The sequence below is a fragment of the Musa acuminata genome, chromosome BXJ2-3 (genome assembly GCF_036884655.1).
Source record: "Musa acuminata AAA Group cultivar baxijiao chromosome BXJ2-3, Cavendish_Baxijiao_AAA, whole genome shotgun sequence".
In the NCBI taxonomy this organism is placed as follows: domain Eukaryota; kingdom Viridiplantae; phylum Streptophyta; class Magnoliopsida; order Zingiberales; family Musaceae; genus Musa; species Musa acuminata.
The window spans coordinates 40,765,254-40,785,107 of NC_088340.1; the positions used below are offsets into that span (position 1 = coordinate 40,765,254).

The 19,854-nt window shown below is 42.0% G+C and overlaps 2 protein-coding genes across 4 annotated transcripts; both read left to right on the plus strand.

Moving 5' to 3' along the window:
* The first annotated feature begins 21 nt into the window (after positions 1–21).
* On the plus strand, positions 22–10,182 carry LOC135586938 (protein SAR DEFICIENT 1-like). 3 transcript variants are annotated; one of them, XM_065100986.1, is made up of 10 exons: positions 22–1,361; positions 2,012–2,080; positions 2,160–2,266; positions 2,586–3,077; positions 3,242–3,402; positions 3,506–3,694; positions 3,792–3,879; positions 3,991–4,139; positions 4,225–4,297; positions 9,836–10,182. In XM_065100986.1, exons 4-10 carry the CDS (start codon positions 2,717–2,719, stop codon positions 9,958–9,960), a joined length of 1,146 nt encoding a protein of 381 aa, XP_064957058.1. In that variant the 5' UTR covers positions 22–1,361; positions 2,012–2,080; positions 2,160–2,266; positions 2,586–2,716; the 3' UTR covers positions 9,961–10,182. The 3 variants fall into 3 exon arrangements, with proteins under 3 accessions (XP_064957058.1, XP_064957057.1, XP_064957059.1); XM_065100985.1 differs by lacking the exon at positions 9,836–10,182 and adding an exon at positions 4,390–4,649; XM_065100987.1 differs by lacking the exon at positions 9,836–10,182 and adding an exon at positions 4,390–4,649 and having other exon boundaries at positions 3,281–3,402.
* A 5,620-nt stretch (positions 10,183–15,802) lies between these two features.
* Positions 15,803–18,201, plus strand: LOC103978739 (uncharacterized). The gene has a single exon (XM_009394645.3). It carries the CDS (start codon positions 16,261–16,263, stop codon positions 18,061–18,063), a length of 1,803 nt encoding a protein of 600 aa, XP_009392920.2. The 5' UTR covers positions 15,803–16,260; the 3' UTR covers positions 18,064–18,201.
* Positions 18,202–19,854: the final 1,653 nt, after the last annotated feature.

Sequence of the window (19,854 nt, forward strand, 5' to 3'; positions counted from 1 at the left end):
CTATGTGCCTCGAGCATGGGAAGGCCCCAAATGGGCCGTCGGGTCTAATGGCCCGAACTCGTCACCCAGCGCGATCGAAAGCGTTGAATTAAAAGGGGACGGAGCGGCGGCGAGAGGCGCGGATGGAGGACGGCGTTGGTGCTCTCGGCTCCACCCAGCACTGGACCGTGGCGTTCCGACGCGCGCACCCGCGACTCCGATGTCATACTGGCGGACGCAGACGTCTCTCTCCCTCGGATCCGATGCCGCCATGCCCTAGGGGTTTCCATCGGTCCACGACCTGCGCAACTTTCATCTTTCATCGACTGGGTCACCATCAGAACCTAATATTTCGTCTTTCATCGAGTGGCACTGGCATGGAAGACGAAAGATGGTTGTCGATGAAAGATGAGAGATAGTTTGTGCAATGGCATTGTAACTTGTACATATGCTACCATATTCCTTTAGGCTGAAGGGGAAGAAGATGCAGAGCGTTGAGGGGGAAGAGATTGGTGTTCGTGGGCGACTCGCTGAACCGCAACATGTGGGAATCGCTGCTCTGCATCCTGAGGCACCCTCTGAAGAGGAAGCACCGCGTTTTGGAGGTGTACGGGAAGGAGGAGTTCAGAACTGACAATTCGTAAGCTTTTCGATTCGAAGCATGCAGTGCTGCACCTCCTTCACGGATATCATCCATCTTCCCTTCTCTCTTTGTTGGCGGTGGTGGGTTTCGTTCATGCACCTCCTGCTCACGAACCGCGCAGGACTACAACCGTTACATATGCTAACCATAGTGTTTTTCCTCTATAAAAAATAAAAAGCAGAAACACTCAGCCGCCATTCGCAAGAGGTAACTTCGTCGATGAACCCCACATTCATCATGAAATTTCATTAAGGAAGGAGAAGAGCATGAAGCTCTGCTGCGACGCTTCCTTGTTTGCTTCTTTGTATGACTGTAGATTCATCCTTTCTCCCTTCTCATTACGTTTTGTTCTTCTCCTCCCCTCTTCCTTTCATTCGTTTTGTCCTGACCTTATCTTACTGAGTTCGATTGCAGAGAATAAGTAAGTCGGTTCATCCGGAGGCCACGTGGATCAGGACTACTTCTTTAGAAGCCTAAGCAATCTGTTAACACAACCACTTTCTGCTTAAAGCTCCATATCTCTGCATGTTTGATTATGTATGTTTTTTCCTCAGATTTACAGAGGACGCAAGAAGGATTTTTGCATTTAGTGGATTATGCAATCAGTTTCATTTATTATGACCGCATAGGAGCGAGGTTTATCTGACTTCCGGTCTCCATTTCCTGGTCAGAGAGCTTTTGCAAGCTCCGAGAGTGGTGTAACTTTGACATGGCGATGGAAGATTCAGTTCGAAAAGTGGTATGGTATCTTTTTAATCGATTCTAAAATTTTATGGAATAATTACTGACTCACTTTCCTCTTCTTCTTTTCCTTAATATTGAGCACAGTTGGTCCAAATCTTGTGTTCAGTAGGAAATCCAAGCTTGTGTTATTATTAAATAACTTTCTCTAGGGCTGCATACTGCATTGTATAAGTGAACGTAGGTTTGATCTGTTGTGTGCTATATTTCAAAATTTTTTGCTCATTTTATAAGGATTTTTGCATTTAGTGGATTATGCGATCAGCTTCATTTATTATAATCGCATTAGATCAAGGTTAATCTGATTTCTGTCTCCATTTACTGGGCAAAGGGCTTTTGTAAGTTCTGAGAGTGGTGTAACTTTGACATGGCAATAACTGATTTGGTTCGGAAAGTGGTACGGTATCTTTCTAATCGATGCTAAAATGTTATGGAATAATTACTGACTCACCTTCCTCTTCCTCTTTTCTTTAAAATCGAGCACAGTTGGTGCAAAGCTTGTGTTAAGTAGGAAATCCAAGCTTGTGTTATTATTCAATAACTTTATCTAGGGATGCATACTGCATTTTATGAGTGGTTATATTTCAAATATGTCAAAACACTTCTTAAATATTGTTTGCTCATTTAGGTTTGATCTGTGTGCTATAGGCACTAGAGGAGCTGAAGTGCTTGTTTCCTGAAGTTTTCAATGATTTGTTTCAGCGGTTGGAAAGAAAGGTTATTTAAATTGCTCAAACAGTTCATTCTATCAATTACGTTCCATAATATTTCTTCAAACATTATCTAATTGACACAGATGGAAGAGAAACTGGAGCATGTGATTCCTCAAATTTTAAATCCATTTGAAAATATCATGCACCAGCAAGCGAATGGGATGATTGATCACACAAGACAGTTGCCAAGGTAGGACATGTAAAAACCCTAACTTTTGTGCAATTATGTTGATTATAAAGTATTTACTGTATCTCTGTAAATCTTAAGAAAAATGGAGGGAGCCATTGTCCATCTAGGCAGTCCCCTTGGTCGTTTTTATTGTCCAATTAATTAGGGCTAACACCCGAAGCGACTGCCACAAGTATTTGAATCTCTTCCAAGACAAGAGAGATGCAAACTGGTAGTCCGAGGTCCAATTGGTTAACAAACCGTTAATGTGTGGTGGCATAGGAGAATTTTGTGCTTACTGTTTGTTATTTAACTCGGGAGGGACACAATTTGACTGCAGATCCATGCCCTACCGAAGGCGTCCAGCCAGCATCAGACTTGCAACTTGCCTTCACAGAGAAACTCTTACTTCCAAGCTTCAGCGAAGATGTGATCAAAGATAAGGATCATAATCATTTCCAAGTGTCACTAATGCAATTCAAACATGGTCAGAGTTGTGTTTTTTCGCTTCACTCACCTATCAAAGTAGAAATAGTGGTCCTCGATAGAGGTTTCCCCAGAGAAAATAGTCAGGACTGGAACACTGATGAGTTCAATAGCAGCATATTAGAAGAACGGGAGAATAAGAGACCATTGCTTCTAGGAGAAAGCAAGGCTCAATTAAATAAAGGCATAGCTTTCTTTGGAACACTTCAGGTCACTGATAACTCGAGTTGGGTAAGGACCAAGAAATTTAGACTAGGAGTCAGAGTTTCTCTGGGCAGCTATAAAGGGCGAAGGATTAAAGAAGTGATAACAGAAAGTTTCCAGGTTTTAGACCATCGAAGCAAATGTAAGTCTCAGTGTTTGTGCTTTGTTAGTGATAGATGTACTTTTGTTATTTTTTGTATATCTGATTTCTCCTGGAAGGAACAAGTATTTGACCATATATATTCTCGCTTAGAAAACACAGAGGCTTTATCGATCAACTGTTGCCTTTCTTTGTATGCCTTCCAGTCAATCAGAAGTCTCACCCCCCATCTCTTGATCATGAAGTATGGAAGCTACGCAATATTGGCAGGAATGGAGCAATTCACAGGAGGCTGGATGCTGCTGGAATTAAGACCGTGCAAGATTTCTTGCAGCACTCGGTTGTCGATCGGCAACGCCTCCGAGAGGTACGTAAGCCAAAACTCAGCCAATTCCAACCCTTCAAAATTTTGAATGTCTTAATCGGTGCTCTATGCATTTATGAGGCATAAATTTCTCTCTGTCAATCAGACTATAAAGATGTCAGACAAGAAGTGGGAAGAAACAATAGGACATGCAAGGACCTGCAGACTGGGAGATGATTTATACTTGTCTCATACGCCTACTTGCACTGTCATGTTGAACTCCATTTGCGAAATTATTGAAGTCAGTAAGAACGGCGTGAGCATCGCTCTGACAGAGCTCACTTCAGAAGAGAAAGTAAGGATGATGGAAGCACCGACTTAGAATCGATTTATTTGCCATGATTAGCATGCAGGAAGAGAATTATTTATGTGGGGGTCTAAATTTTATGCAGGTCAAGCTTGCCTCTGAGGCATACCAAAATTGGAACCCGTTGGAGAGAGTTGTGGGGATGCCTAATACGATTGGAGCACAAAAACAGAGTATAAACAACTTGTTTCTTGTCAGCAGCAGTGTACTCATGTGCATGTTCATAGTTAGATAACTGGCTATAAGCATATTATTAAGAGAGCACATCCTGATCTGTTTTCCAGATTCTATCAGAAAATGTGAACTAGTATCCGATGAACCAAGGTGTAGTAATCCGCCAGATGGGTCTCAGAGGGAGCTGTCCGCCGGCAATGTGACTCCACCACTCGGAGCTTCTGTGTGTGTTCTTGAACAGCTTCCTTCACCGCAGAGAGTAAATACAAACAACATCTTGGGTACATTATAGCTTGAACTGGTATGACATTAACTAAATTATATGGTGCTCAAATGCTATGCAGGCCGGTGCAGAAAACCAAAACTGGAACCCATCGGACTCCAATGGAGGAACCATGGAAGCGCAACAACAAAGTGGTAAACATCCATTAATTTCTTTTTCTAAACATGTTTTAGTTTGTGTGACTAGGGACATTACTACATTGAGAAATTGACCTTTAAATTGTTAGATCATTTTGGCGACCAAGGTAGATCAGCCGCACTGTGGAGTCCCAGCTTGCAATTGGCGTGGAGTCCATACTTGTTTTGCGACACCGGAGAATCCCCAGGTGAAACAAATATAGGAGATATTTGGCAATAGGAAAAGCTGACCTGTGGATTATGATGTTATTTGATTTTGTACAAATTTCCAGCGTCAAAACGTTATATGTTCTCACCGACGCTTCTCATCATTCAATGAGTCGATGAATCCATTACAGTATTCACATAACTCTGATCGCGAATAGCCACTAACATATATTGCTTTGGGTTAGCGATCGATTTGAACAAGCATCGCACGGGATTTGTTGAAAGATTGTTGATAGAATAAAAAGAGAATTAAACTTTTGTATATAAATAAATACTCAGATTTATGTGAAAAATTTCTCGAACGTGAAGAGTGAAAATCACGAGGTAAATTAGAGATAATCTTAAGAATAATTAATATAGAAATATTAATTTTTTTTTTAAAACCTAAGATACAAGAATTATTTTACTGTGTATAATATATTAAAAATAGTATCTCTGTGTTGTTCTTGTCTGTCGTAATCTTCCAACTGATAGTTGTCATAATTGAGATTAAAAGATCCTACATTGAGAATTCCATTTATCCATGTAATATAATAAAATAGAGCAACAACTCAATAACTTCGTTGGAAAGGATGCCAAGCATCTTCAACAAGTATACTCACGCAGCTCATATAATGGCATGGGAACGCTCGAAATGGGCCTTCGATTCTAGTGGCCCGAACTCGGCACCCAGCTCGATCGAAAGCCTTGAATTAAAAAGGGCACGCAAGAGGAGGAGGACGGCGTTGGTGCTCTCCGCTCCACCCAGCTCTGGGCTGTGGCGTTCCGACGCACGCACCCTCAACTCCGACGTCGTACTGCCCCCCTGGCGGACGCAGACGTCTCTCTCCCTCGGATCCGATCCCGCCATGCCCTAGGGGTTTCCATCGGTCCACGACCTGCGCAGCGTGAGACTCTGTCGCTCGCACACTATTAGGTCACCATCAGAACCTATTCTTTCATCTCTCATCGAATGGCACTGGCATGAAAGATGACAGATGGTTGTCGATGAAAGATGAGAGATAGTTTGTGCAATGGCATTGTAACTTGTCCATATGCTACCATATTCCTTTAGGCTGGAGGGGGAAGAAGATGCAGAGCGTTGACGGGGAAGAGATTGGTGTTCGTGGGCGACTCGCTGAACCGCAACATGTGGGAATCGCTGCTCTGCATCCGGAGGCACCCTCTGAAGAGGAAGCACCGCGTTTTGGAGGTGTCCGGGAAGGAGGAGTTCAGAACCGACAATTCGTAAGCTTTTCGATTGGAAGCACGCAGCGCTACACCTCCTTCACGGATATCATCCATCTCCCCTTCTCTCTTTGTCGTCGGTGGTGGGTTTCGTTCATGCACCTCCTGCTCACGAGCCGCGCAGGACTACAACCGTTACATATGCTAACCATAGTAATTTTCCTCTATGAAAAAGAAAAAACAGAGACACACCTTCGCCATTCGCAAGAGGTAACTTCTTCGTCAATGAACCCCACAATCATCATGAAATTTCATCAAGAAAGGAGAAGAGCATGAAGCTCTGCTGCGACGCTTCCTTGTTTGCTTCCTTGTATGACTGTAGATTCATCCTTTCTCCCTCCTCATTACGTTTTGTTCTTCTCCTCCCCTCTTTCTTTCATTCGATTTGTCCTGACCTTATCCTATTGAGTTCGATTGCAGAGAATAAGTAAGTCGGATCATCCGGAGGCCACGCGGATCAGGACTGGGCCTTCTTTGGAAGCCTAAGCAATCTGTTAACACAACCACTTTCTGCTTAAAGCTCCATATCTCTGCCTGTTTGATTATGTATGTTTTTTTATCAGATTTACAGAGTACGCAAGAAGGATTTTTGCATTTAGTGGATTATGCAATCAGTTTCATTTATTATGACCGCATAAGATCGAGGTTTATCTGACTTCCGTCTCCATTTACTGGGCAGAGAGCTTTTGCAAGCTCCGAGAGTGGTGTAACTTTGACATGGCGATGGAAGATTCAGTTCGAAAAGTGGTACGGTATCTGTTTAATCGATGCTAAAATTGTATGGAATAATTACTGACTCACCTTCCTCTTCTTCTTTTCTTTAATATTGAGCACAGTTGGCCCAAAGCTTGTGTTCAGTAGGAAATCCAAGCTTGTGTTATTATTCAATAACTTTCTCTAGGGATGCATACTGCATTTTATAAGTGAACGTAGGTTTGATCTGTTGTGCGCTATATTTCAAATATATTTTTGCTAATTTTATAAGGATTTTTGCATTTAGTGGATTATGCGATCAGCTTCATTTATTATAATCGCATAAGAGCAAGGTTTTTCTGATTTCTGTCTCCATTTACTGGGCAGAGAGCTTTCGTAAGCTCCGAGAGTAGTGTAACTTTGGTATGGCAATAACTGATTTGGTTCGGAAAGTGGTACGACATCTTTTTAATCGATGCTAAAATTTTATGGAATAATTACTGACTCACCTTCCTCTTCTTTTTTTCCTTAATTTTGAGCACAGTTGGTCCAAAGCTTGTGTTCAGTAGGAAATCCAAGCTTGTGTTATTATTCAATAACTTTCTCTAGGGATGCATACTGCATTTTATAAGTGAACGTAGGTTTGATCTGTTGTGCGCTATATTTCAAATATATTTTTGCTAATTTTATAAGGATTTTTGCATTTAGTGGATTATGCGATCAGCTTCATTTATTATAATCTCATAAGGGCAAGGTTTATCTGACTTCTGTCTCCATTTACCGGGGAGAGAGCTTTCGTAAGCTCCAAGAGTGGTGTAACTTTGGCATGGAAATAACTGATTTGGTTCGGAAAGTGGTACGGTATCTTTTTAATCGTTGCTAAAATTTTATGGAATAATTACTGACTCACCTTCCTCTTCTTTTTTTCCTTAATTTTGAGCACAGTTGGTCCAAAGCTTGTGTTCAGTAGGAAATCCAAGCTTTTGTTATTATTCAATAACTTTCTCTAAGGATGCATACTGCATTTTATAAGTGGTTGTGTTTCAAATATGTCAAAACACTTGTAAAATATTGCTTGCTCATTCATGTTTGATCTGTGTGCTATCGGTGCAAGAGGAGCTGAAGCGCATGATTCCTGAAGTTTTCAATATTTTGTATCAGCGGTTATTTAAATTGCTCAAACAGTTCATTCTATCGATTACATTCCATAATATTTCTTAAAACATTATCTAATTGATATAGATGAATGAGAAACTGGAGCATGTGATTCCTTAAATTTTAAATCAAACTGACAATATCATATGCCAGCAAGCAAACGGCATGGCAGGATTGCTCACACTAGTCAGTTGGCAAGGTAGGACATGTAAAACCCTAACTTTTGTGCAATCATGTTGATTATAAAGTATTTACTGTTTCTCTGTAATTTTTAATAAAAATGGAGGGAGCCATTGCCCATCTAGACTGTCACCTTGGTCATTTTTTTCTTCTCTTCAGTTTTTATTGTCCAATTGGGACTAACACCTGAAACCACTGCCACAAGTATTTGAACTTAGGAACTCTTCAAAGACAGAGGGATGCAAACTTGTAGTCCAAGGTCCAATTGTTTAACAAACAGTTAATGTTTGCTGGCATAGGAGAATTTTGTGTTACTGTTTTTTATTTAACTTGGGAGGGACCAAATTTCACTGCAGATCTGTTCCTACCGAACATGTCCAGCCAGCATCAGACTTGCAACTTGTCTTCACAAAGTGAAACTCTTACTTCCAATCTTCAGCAAAGATGTGATCAAATACGATGATCATAATCAACTCCAAGTTTCCCTCATGCAAATCAAACATGGTCAGAGTTCTGTTTTTTCGCTTCACTCACCTATCAAAGTAGAAATAGTGGTCCTTGATGGAGATTTCCCCAGAGAAAATAGTCAGGACTGGAACACTGATGAGTTCAATAGCAGCATATTAGAAAAACGGGAGAATAAGAGATCATTGCTTCTGGGAGATAGCAAGGCTCAATTACGTCAAGGCATAGCTTCCTTTGGAACACTTAAGGTCACTGATAACTCGAGTTGGGTAAGGACCGGGAAATTTAGACTAGGAGTCAGAGTTTCTCCGGGCAGCTATAAAGGACCAAGGATTAAAGAAGCGATAACAGAAAGTTTCCGGGTTTTAGACCATCGAAGCAAATGTAAGTCTAGTGTTTGTGCTTTGTTAGTGATAGCTGTACTTTGTTGTTTTTGTATATCTGATTTCTCCTGGAAGGAACAAGTAGTTGATAATATATATCCTCACTTAGAAAACACGGAAGCAAGATAGCAAGATTTATAGTCTCTACAGTGCTTTATTGATTAACCGTTGCCTTTCTTTGTATTTCTTCCAGTGAATCAAAAGTCGCATCCCCCATCTCTTGATCACGAAGCATGGAGGCTACTCAATATTAGCGGGAATGGAGCATTTCACAGGGGGCTGGATGCTGCTGGAATTAAGACCATGCATGATTTCTTGAAGCTTTCAATTGTTGATCGGCAACACGTCTGCAACGCCTCCGAGATGTACGTAAGCCAAAACTCAAGTAATTCCAAGCCTTCAAAATTTTGAATATCTTAATCAGTGCTTTATGCATTTATGAGATAAATTTCTCTCTGTCAATCAGATTATAAATATGTCAGACAAGAAGTGGGAAGAAACAATAAGACATGCAAGGACCTGCAGGATGGGAGATGATTTATACTTGTATCATACGCCTCACTCTCAAGTTGAACCCTATTTGCGAAGTTTGTGTGGCCAAGAGTAACAGCGTGACTTAGAATCGATTTATTTACCATGATTAGCATGCAGGGAGAGAATTATTTATGTGGGGGTCTAAATTTTGTGCAGGTCAAGCTTGTCTATGAGGCATACCAAAATTGGAACCAGTGGGAGAGAGTTGTGGGGATGCCTAATACTATTGGAGCACAAAAACAGAGTAAAAACTACTAGTTTCTTGTCAGCAGCAGTGTACTCATGTGCATGTGGGCATACACATTATTAAGAGAGCATATCCTGATCTGTTTTCTAGATTCTATGCAAGAATGTGAACTAGAATCTGATGAACGTAGGTGCAGTGATCTGCAGGCAATGTGGCTCTACAGCTTGGAGCTTGAACAGCTTCCTTCACAGCAGAGTTAATATAAACAACACCTTGGGTACATTAGCTTGAACTGGTATGACATCAACTAAATTATATGGTGCTCAAATGTTATGCAGGCTGGTGCAGAAAACCAAAACTGTAACTCTGTCGGATTCCAATGGAGGAACCATGGAAGCGCAACAACAAAGTGGTAAACATCCATTAATTTCCTTTTCCAAACATGTTTTAGTTTGTGTGACTGCGGACATTACTACATTGATAAATGGTCCTTTATATTGTCAGATCATCTTGGCGACCAAGGTGGACTCGCGACACGTTGCAGTCCCACCTTGCCACAGTGTGGCTCACCACACTTGTTTTGCGGCACCGGAGAATCCCCAGAGGAAGTAGATATAAGAGATCTTTGACAATAGAAAAAGCTCTGATGAATCATTTCCAGCGTTGAAATGTTGTATGTTCTCTTTGAGGCCTCTCATCATTCAAGGAGTCGATGAATCCATTACAGTGACTGAGCGTAGCCATCAACATTTATTGCTTTGGGTTTGTAGTCAAATTAAACAAGCATCACATGGGATCTGTTCAAAGGTTATATAGCATCTAAGCCCTGTTTACGATTGTGTTCTCTTGTATCGTGGGGGTAGTATCTTCAATATTGCAATACTAAAGTTCATCCTTTTTTTGCCAAAAAAAGGTAAAAGTCTATAAATGAAAACTTAGCTTATATTCTTCTCCGTTCGTATTATTGCAAATCAGACAATCTAAATCAGGAGTAAAACCTCCTCAGTCATAATCAAAATAGGAACTCCCATAGACAATTTGACGTAAGAGTGAAGGTTCTAAGTCACTGGAGCAATACTTCAAGGCGTTGTCGAATGCCTTGTCAAGATATCAACCACAGCTCTTAGATCGTGTTAGCAAAACCTTCGTCATCTTTCCTTTTTTTTTTTTTTAAGATTATAATAGGATATAACACTAATCATCATCCAATACTTAATCACCACATAGAGCCCTCGGTGAGAGAAAAAGTTTCATATCATCATCTATCCCCACCCGCACTATTCGCCTGCACGTCTTGGACAAAAGTCAACACCTGACTTATAGTACTTTCATTCGAGGATGGTAATTGCGATCCTTTATGCATATGAATGCATCTACTTCTATACAAACACTGATGCAGTATTGGCACATATTTAATAACCCAGGTCTCTCGTTCCCGAGGATGATCTCGAGTACTTACTCATTCTTACAGAGGTTTTCTTGAAGCTCACCCTACATGTGCAGACACTAACGAGCATAATACAAGTCGTTGCCTAACTTTTGCCCTAACTAATCCAATAAGTGACACCATCAACTCATTCGTGATCAATAGTTTAATCATCGCTAGCACTAACACCTATCGAGGTTCCCTCACCTGACGTAATGCTGACACCACAATAGGCCGAGAGGGTGCTCGTCGAAATGCATGATAGTATTTGTGGGGAGCACATTAGTGGACGGACCCTTGTCTTCAAAGTATTTCGACAGGGGTTTTACTGGTTGATGTTGCGCAAGAATGCAATAGGTTATGCCTAAAGATGTCACAGGTGCTAGAGGCTTACTCGAATATAACATCAACCAATAGTCCCATTGAACATGATAGACTACAGATGGCCCTTTACATAATGGGGTATAGACCTCCTCGAACCCTTTCTACCAGCCTCGGGCTAACGAAGGTTTCTTATCATAAGAAAGACTTTTATGAAATTAGTGGAAGTTGAACCACTAGCATCACTCATCGAGAAGCAGGTTAAAGGATTTGTATGGAATAATATTATAATCTACTTTGGAATCCCGAGAGCTCTCATCATTTACAATAGGACTCAATTCAACAATGTGAGGTTCAAAGAGTTCAATCAATCTTCCAAAATTCAACTCAAATCAGCTTGGTGGCCTATCCTCGGACTAAAGGTCTTTCTAAAGTCACCAACCGAGTCATTCTCGAGAGGTTAAAGAAATAGGTCATTGGAGCAAAGGGTACTTAGGTGGATAACCTACCAAACATCTTATGGGCCTCTCGGATGACATATAAGACTGGGTCAGAAAAATTATTATTCGGCTTAGCTCTTGGCATCAAGGCTGTCTTATTACCCAAGATAGTCTTTCCAACACCAGAGCTCTGATGAGGAAACATCTAAAAAAGAACTTCAAGCCAAATTTGACATAATTAATGAGATCAGAGCAAAAGCACACCTAAGAGCATTGAGATATAAAAAGACGATGGCCAAGTTGTATGATCAATGTGTTTACCCTCGAGGAGTTGGACTAAGGGACCTAGTGTTTTGTAAAGTAAAAGTTAACAACCCCACTAGGTCCCGGGAGAAGTTGGCATCGAATTGGAAAGGGTCGTATTAAGTCATCGAGGTTGTCCGAAACAAAACATGTTACCTTGGGACAATATAAGGAGTGGCACTACTCTGGATGTGGCAAATTACAAACTTCAAACTTTTTTACCTTTAAGATATCTCTCGGAATCAAGATGAGGAGACTACGCCCCAAGATTTGAGCATTCTACCATGCTCATAGGGTCAATTATAAAGTGTATCCTCCATATGCCAGTGTTGCGAATTGAAAAAAAAAAAAACTTTAGTACTTTAAAAGGAATTACATCGACTCGGCTATACCTCTATATCTAAAAGAAAACATTTACCTATCAAAATAGAAAATTGATAGGGCGAACACACCCGATACAATGAACCAATCAAGTAGAGTAACTCGATGACTCAAAAAATCTAGTATAAAGGGAAATGACAACTTAGGCATCATGATGAGGTGGTTAGTCCAAACTATAATCAAAAGATACCTCGGGCACCATTGGGACGTTTTAATCCGCAGGGTAATTAGTGAACGGATCTTCCTTAAGCTCCAGCCTAGGGTACCTCATTTTGAAACAGGCTATAGTGATTTGGCATCCAAACTAATATAAGATAACCTTTAACCTCTCTAGACCCTCCTAAACCTGGTGGACGTCTTATAATCGATGATTGCCTTCGCTTGATACTTTAACATCATGTTCCGCTCAACCTCCAACACTTCCTTTAAACTTTGAACCTACTCGGTAGTATTCATAACTTGCTCATTGGCTATCACGACTTGCTCGTTGGCCGCCATGACTTACTTAGTAAACTCTAAGTTGCATATCCTCATCGAATCCAGCTCTTGATTGAGTTTCGGTAACTCATCCTCCATGTCCCATTTATTGCTCCGGACTGCCTTCAGCTACTTGGCGAACTCGGCGAGGCGTTGCTCGACCCCCTATGCCTCCTCCTTGACAACAACTAAGGGGGCTCTTCCCTCCTTCAACCATTTGATCTCTTCTTGTAGATTATCAATTATAAGGGACTACTAGTGAATGACTAAGTCAGCATCTCGTACATAATCAATAAGGGCTGTTATGTAGTAGTGGTGCTATAAATCAAAATCAAAGACAAGTAGAAGAGCGATGCAATACTAAAGAGGCTAGCCATGACTTAACTTACTAGTACTTCATTGTAGTAGTAGGTATCGATCAAAACATTCGATGGGGAATGATAAATCTATTTCGCCACCATCGAATGTAAGGAAACTATAAAGTACTGTTTCAAAGCTGTAACATCGCCCCACATATTTTGCCCCTCCTACAAATCCTCTTATCTCGATTACAACGATGCACCCAGACTCGGGTGTGACAGGTCGGCTATTTGTAAAGTGGTAAAGAGCAGGGGTTTGCCTTTACATAAGTCAAATATCGACCTTTATCTCTCCTCTTTTTTCTCCGAATAAGATCTAGAACTTTAGGGACCCTACGAAGGCATCAATGCTGTGGAGGTAGGAGGCACTTCATTTGATTCCCTCTCTAGAATTGGCTTCTCAAGTTTCTCATCCTTTCAGGGGTGGGGCACCTTTCTCATAATGATCTTTTGCTTCTTCTTCGGCTTATTGGTGTTGGCATGTTAACTAGGTCGAGTTGAGCTCGATGCTTTGAGCGACGACTTGCGAGTAATGGCTAGAACCGAAGAAGCCACTACCGTGCTCGAAAAGGAGCCAAGCCACTTTCTCTTCAAGAAGTGTAGATTTATGCCTGTAGAGGATCAAAACCATAAGCTTACAAAGGATTAAAAAGAGAGGTAAGGTGAAGTGATAGTGTGTTTGGGTTATATCCCGAGAAGTCAAGTTGAGACTTGCATCGATCAGTCAATCCTCATCCATCTTTTGAATGACCTCAAAAGAAGAGAGTATGTCCCTTAGTCAAACCTCTTAACCTGCCTCCTTGTCAAACAAGAGGGGAGACATGTTATCTATTCCAGTGTGGAGACTTTTTAAGATTGAACCCTTAATCTCGACCTAAACCTATGAGCAAAAAACGCTTCTTTATGGTTGAAAGGGGCACCACTAACTTTAAATTCCCTCCGAGTGACTAAGTAGTAGCAACTTCTCCTCTTGCACAGTTGAAAACAAGTGGCAAGAAGTTTACACGTCGAAGTAATATCGACGTACCAATATTCTCTAATGAATACTATTAAATAGCATCACGAGTTGGGCATCATTTGAGAGGACGATATGTTCCACCTCAAGAGTGGAAGATGAAATTACACCTCAAAGGTATCACATGACAAGCAAAAGGACCAAAGTGTAGGGTCGAATGGATATTGATTGGATCAGCGAACTTACAAATCAAACTTGGTTAAGATGCAATACTTAGTTTACAAGTGATCTAGGAGTGGTGCACTCATCGTTGAATCATAATTATACAAGTTTTTCATGAACTCTAAGCCATGAAGAACCTTTAAGTTCACAAAAACTATCTCCCTGATGAGAGGGAGGCTGAGACCTCCTTCCCGCTCGGGCTATCTAAAAACGAATGATATGGTAAAATAAAATTGATTGTTTATATTGATTGATCAATATAATAAAATAAATTAGAGTAATAACGCATAACTATGTTGGAAAGGATGCCAGGTATCTTCAATCATTTTACTTCCATATACTGCACCTTCGAGTGGCGACCTTTGGGGGACCCACAAAAGCTACGCCAAGCCCACCTGTCTCACCTCTACTCGCACACGTACACAGACCAATGTCCCAACTCAAATCATCAATCGTCTCCCACCTGAGAACAGTGCGTTGGAGACGGCGTTATGAATCGGACATGCAGACCAATGAGATTCTCGCAGGAGGCCCTTCCGTCAAGTGACGCCGTTCACGGCGAGCGGTCTCCGCCTCTTCGTGCGTCTTCTTCCTCGCTCACTTCGCCCCTTCACCTTTCTCTCGCGCCCACCTGTCTTCTCTCATCTTTTCCTTGCATGGCAGCCGATCTGAAGGGGCGAGTGCTCGCCGGAGGCTACGGAAGGCGCCTAGTGAACCACATCTTGGCCGTCTCTCTGACGTCGGTTTCTTCCAGGTTCGGCCGGTCGGTGAAGAGGTGAGTGCACGCTTCGTCGCACGACAGGAACGAGGAGGAGCAGGTGCGCCCCGGCGTGGTGCCGGGCGTCTTCGGCCCTGCCGCAGATACGGGCGCTGCAGCCAACGCGGCGAGTGGCCCGTCCGCGCTGGACCGTACGGTGCGGTACCGCCCCCTGGCCGAAGGCGTCGACGGCACGCCCCAGCAGCAGCACTAAATCAATGCTAGTAGTGGTCAGTACTCAGTAGTATCGGGCGAGAGAAGCACCGGTCTATGGTTTAGTGTGACGATGATGTGAACGCTCCGTTGCTTTTACTGCCGTCTTTGCTACTTCCTTCGTGGGATTCGACATGGGACTGTAGCTGCTGCTCGTCGGCTTGCGCTTTTCCGTTCCACGGTGGTAGGCGAGGCCTGTCGGTGCAAGGGTTTGTTCCTCCTCCCCATTATTGTACATATCAGAGAAGAGGAGCCTAATTAAATAGAATGATATTTAAAGAATCATTTATAAAAATATAATTGTCACAATTATCAACTTCTAAATTCATCATGTAATTGCACGACCAATTTATAATCAACGAAGCATCTTATTGTCATCTACCCATCGAACGCTAACCCGCACATATACCTTATCGATGATTGGATGAAATTGTGGTTCCATCGCCAGTACGAATCACGAAGCCCGATACTCTTACCACTTCCCATAATTAAGTCACTCTAACCGTTTGATCTGACATCGGACGGTGATGCTGGCGGCACGAATTGGCTGACACATCTTTCCCACACGTCTACCCAACCACCCACCCACCGTCGTCTATAGAAATGTTTTCGCCTCATTTTCGTCTGTGTGTGGTGGAAGCTGCGGGGAGGCCAAACGAAGCCGATCCCCCGTTCCAGGATGTCGCCTTTCCTCCCCCTAAATCGATCGCTAATTCCTTCCTGCCTCGCCTCTCTCTGATCCTCTTCGATCTCCTTCCGCTGTGTCTCCTCCAAATTTCTTATTGCATACTTCTCGGTTTCTAGGTTTTCATTCGCGGTTTGCCTCTTATTTGAGGTGAACCCTAACCCTAGTTCTTCTTCTGGATCATGATTTTGAAGCGATAGAAATCTCATCCTGGTTGAAGAGTTAGCGTTGTTCTTTCCTTTTTATTTATTTTGGGATAGGGCTCTTCTGTTCCGTTCTTTTGTCGAGGTTTAGTGGAAAGGATTGGATTTGCTGCTACGATTTGGGGAAAAGAAGGAATCTTTACTGTCTTGGAATGGCAGATTAGGAAAATGAGAGCAATTGCAGGAGATGGATCTGAATCTTTACCTGGGCTTGCCTCGTTCGCCTCGTTCTCTCGGTGTTGGTCTCGGTTCTGACCTCGCTCTCAGCTCATTGCCCCTGTTGCCATCTTCTTACACTTCTGTCCAGGACAACCAAGCTCCGACTCCCATGTCGGGTGTCGTGGAACCATCGGATTCCCACCCCCCATACTCTCCTTCACATGCTGAGTACATCCCTGACCTGCCGGCTGTTCTGCTGTCTGATATAGTCGACAACCGAGAGTACACCCCCTACCTCCCTGCTTATGAACGATATGGTCCGTCGTTCTTGCCCGTTCTACCAGAACCCGATACCCCATATTCTCCTCCCGGCGTCCAACCCCTGCCAGCTGTGGAGGAACCTGATGAGACTGCAGTCCCGAATGTGGACTCACATATGCCGTATGATCCTGCAGCTCCACCTAGGCTTGCTGATGAACCCATAGCCTATTCGCCACCTTATGTTTCTGGATCGACGGATCCACAAGACCATGGAGCAGCCAGCTTTAGCTTTTACCCATCAATTACCACAGAAACAAGTGAATTTATCTGTCCGGAAGACGGATCCTCTTCCAGGCCTGAGCGCCTTCGATGCCCTGAATATCGTTTCAGAAGGCTGATTGAGTCCAGCCATCGATGGCCAAACAGACGGTTTAGGTCTTCGCTTCCACCTGCTGGTGAGAGGTTCCGTTTTGGTTCGCCGTCATTGCCTAATCCCGAGCAATCGGTGCATGATGTTTTAGACTCCCAAAGACCTCCAGAATGCAACGGGAAGCATAAAGTGATCGCCGAAGATAATGCAGCGGAGACTTCTGGAGAGGAGATGGAAGAGAAAGGCAGAAGTGCTGCTAACTTTGAGTGCAATATCTGTTTTGATATGGCTGCTGAACCTGTTGTTACTTCATGTGGACATTTATTTTGCTGGTCGTGTTTGTATCAATGGCTGCATGTCCATTCGGATCATAAGGAATGCCCTGTATGCAAAGGAGAGGTAACTGAATCAAATATCACACCTATTTATGGTAGAGGGATCTCGCAACCTAATGTTGAAAAGAAAATTGAGGAAAATGGTGAATCAACTCTAAGAATTCCACCAAGACCAGGTGGAAATAGATTTGAAAGCTTTAGGCAGCAGTTGCGCCCAGTTTCACGGAGGTTGGGTGAAGGACTTGCAGCAACATGGAGACGAATTATAGATCAACACATGCGTAGTGGAAATAGTTTTGACGCATATGCAGACCCAAGCCTGCAAGAAATATTTGACAATGTTCATCGTAGAGCTCTTAGTAGGCTAAGAGAAAGAAGAGTGCAAAGAGGGGTGAACCGTGAAAGTGGATCTATAACTGGAGAGGTCAGAATGCCTGAAAACAATTTGCGAAACAATGCAAATTCTATTTTCCGAGATGGAGTTGATCTTTGGCAGCAGTTTTCCATGTATGGCATCGACACAGACAGATTGTCTGCTATGGCCAGTAGTATTCGTAGGGTGGTTGGACGATTAGCTAGTAACACTAATGGATTTGATGCATCCACCCCATCTGTTGATCCTCCAAATCTCGAACCGCTGGTGACTGGGCCTCGTGTTGAAGCAGCCTTGACTGTGGACCGGTCCTCTGTGTCAAGCACTATGGCAGTGATACAGGGGGATGTTGCTTCTTCTGATGCTCTTGCAGAACCAAATAGTGTGGGATCTTCTCGGTCCATTAGAAGGAGAGGTAGAAGTAGCACCTCTGGTTCTTTTGATGTTGATGGAGGCCCCCTTTTTTCACGTAAAAGAAGAAGGCTGAACTGAATCTCTTGTTTTTTATATCTCCTGCTTATACACCTCTTGATGTATTTGTGTGCTTAGCCAGTGCAGTGTTGTTGTTAGTTATTTGAATATTGTTTTTCTTAATGGGTTGAATTATCATGGGATCATCTTGCCATTTGATTTTCTTTGTTCCATGCTATTACACCCAGAGCAACGTGTACACTGGAAATTTGCACAATTTTGTTGCTGTATTACAATGTTGGTGACTAGTTCCTTTCAAGCACTTCAAATAAAATAACAGAATCGATGGTTCTGAAGGTTTCTAATGTTGTTTTTTTCACAATTCTGAAGTACGTTATTATGGATACTGCAACCTGTTTGGTAGCTCGGGATGAGGAATTCTCAATTTTGTTGTCAAAGTTCTCTTCTTTCTCTCCTAGACTTGTTTGAAGTTCCAGACTATACTGCATAAACCTCTACTCTTGTTTTGATGTCTTAGTTAAGTGCTTGGATTTGTTTGTTTTCTTTTATCCTTCTCGTCTCCACTGAGATCAGTTAATTTCTTGGTTTGCCTTGGTCTCTTCCATCTGCCAAGATGGCTGATATAGTTGATACTGAAAATTATGGCTTAAAGTATTGGCTGACATAGTTGATGCTGAACATTATGGCTTAAAGTATTGTCCTCCAAAATAATTTAACTTAATTAACATCATCAATCTATTTAAAAGTAGCTTATTGGTTAGCTTGTCATCTTGAGCTCACGGTTGCAAAACCATCCTAAGCAGACTGTCAACCATTGGGAACCACTGCCTTTATGTATGAGGCAGGGGAGGGCTCATTATAGGTTAAATGAACCTCAAAAGTCATAGTTACCCATTGATATTTCTGCAAGTATTCTAGTTTGCAAGTGTAGTTATATCTAGTACATTGTTTCTATGGGCTTTGATGGGGTGGCTGAAGTTGTATAGTTTGATGATATGTGCTTTTGTAGAGTGCTTTTATGACCATGATGAATAGAGAAACATTTGTATATTTGCATGTGAATATCACTCTTGAATGTCTAAATTTTTGTCTGGTAACCATTACTGGTCCTTGTATGCCTCATAGTTATAACCCATGATAATTGTACCCTGGAACCCGATAAGGATTCTACATCCTAGTCTGCGGCGCGGCACTCTGGATCATGGTTCTACACAATCCGGATTGTGGTGATACACTCTGGGTCTTTTTCCCCTAGTGAAATACAAGTAAATCGCATCAGATATTCCTACTCCAAATTGCACTAAATAGTTCAAAATAAGGAAAACACCAATATTCAAATTCATGCCATCAAGCGCACCATGCTACAAAGTATGCGTTGTTTCAGCATAAAGCTCTTATTTCAGTGTGTTTGTCACACTGGAATGGAAATGCCAGCATTCTATTCGAGATTGGCATGGTTGACATTTGTTATTGTCAGTAATGCAATTCATTAGTAAAATTGTGAAAGAATACAGAAAAAAGAAGACATGGTTGTTATCAGTCATCATAAAAAATGCTTATCTTGCATGGTTTAACTGCCATGCTAAATTGCAGTCCACTATAATTGCTCTAGGTCAAGAAAATCTAACGATTCTTAAATATTTGACACAAGCATTGGTAGATTACTTGAGTTGGGTTATCGTGGTCCATGGGGTAAGCAGTTTTTTAGTTAGTGAGTTTTTTTTCTTTTCTGAAACATCATTATTGTGAATATAATGATACATCGTCATGGCCTAGTAAATTGCTTTCATAGAGAATCTGTCTAAACTAACTCATCTTTGGATATATTTTCTTGTCAGGTCTCTTTGAAAA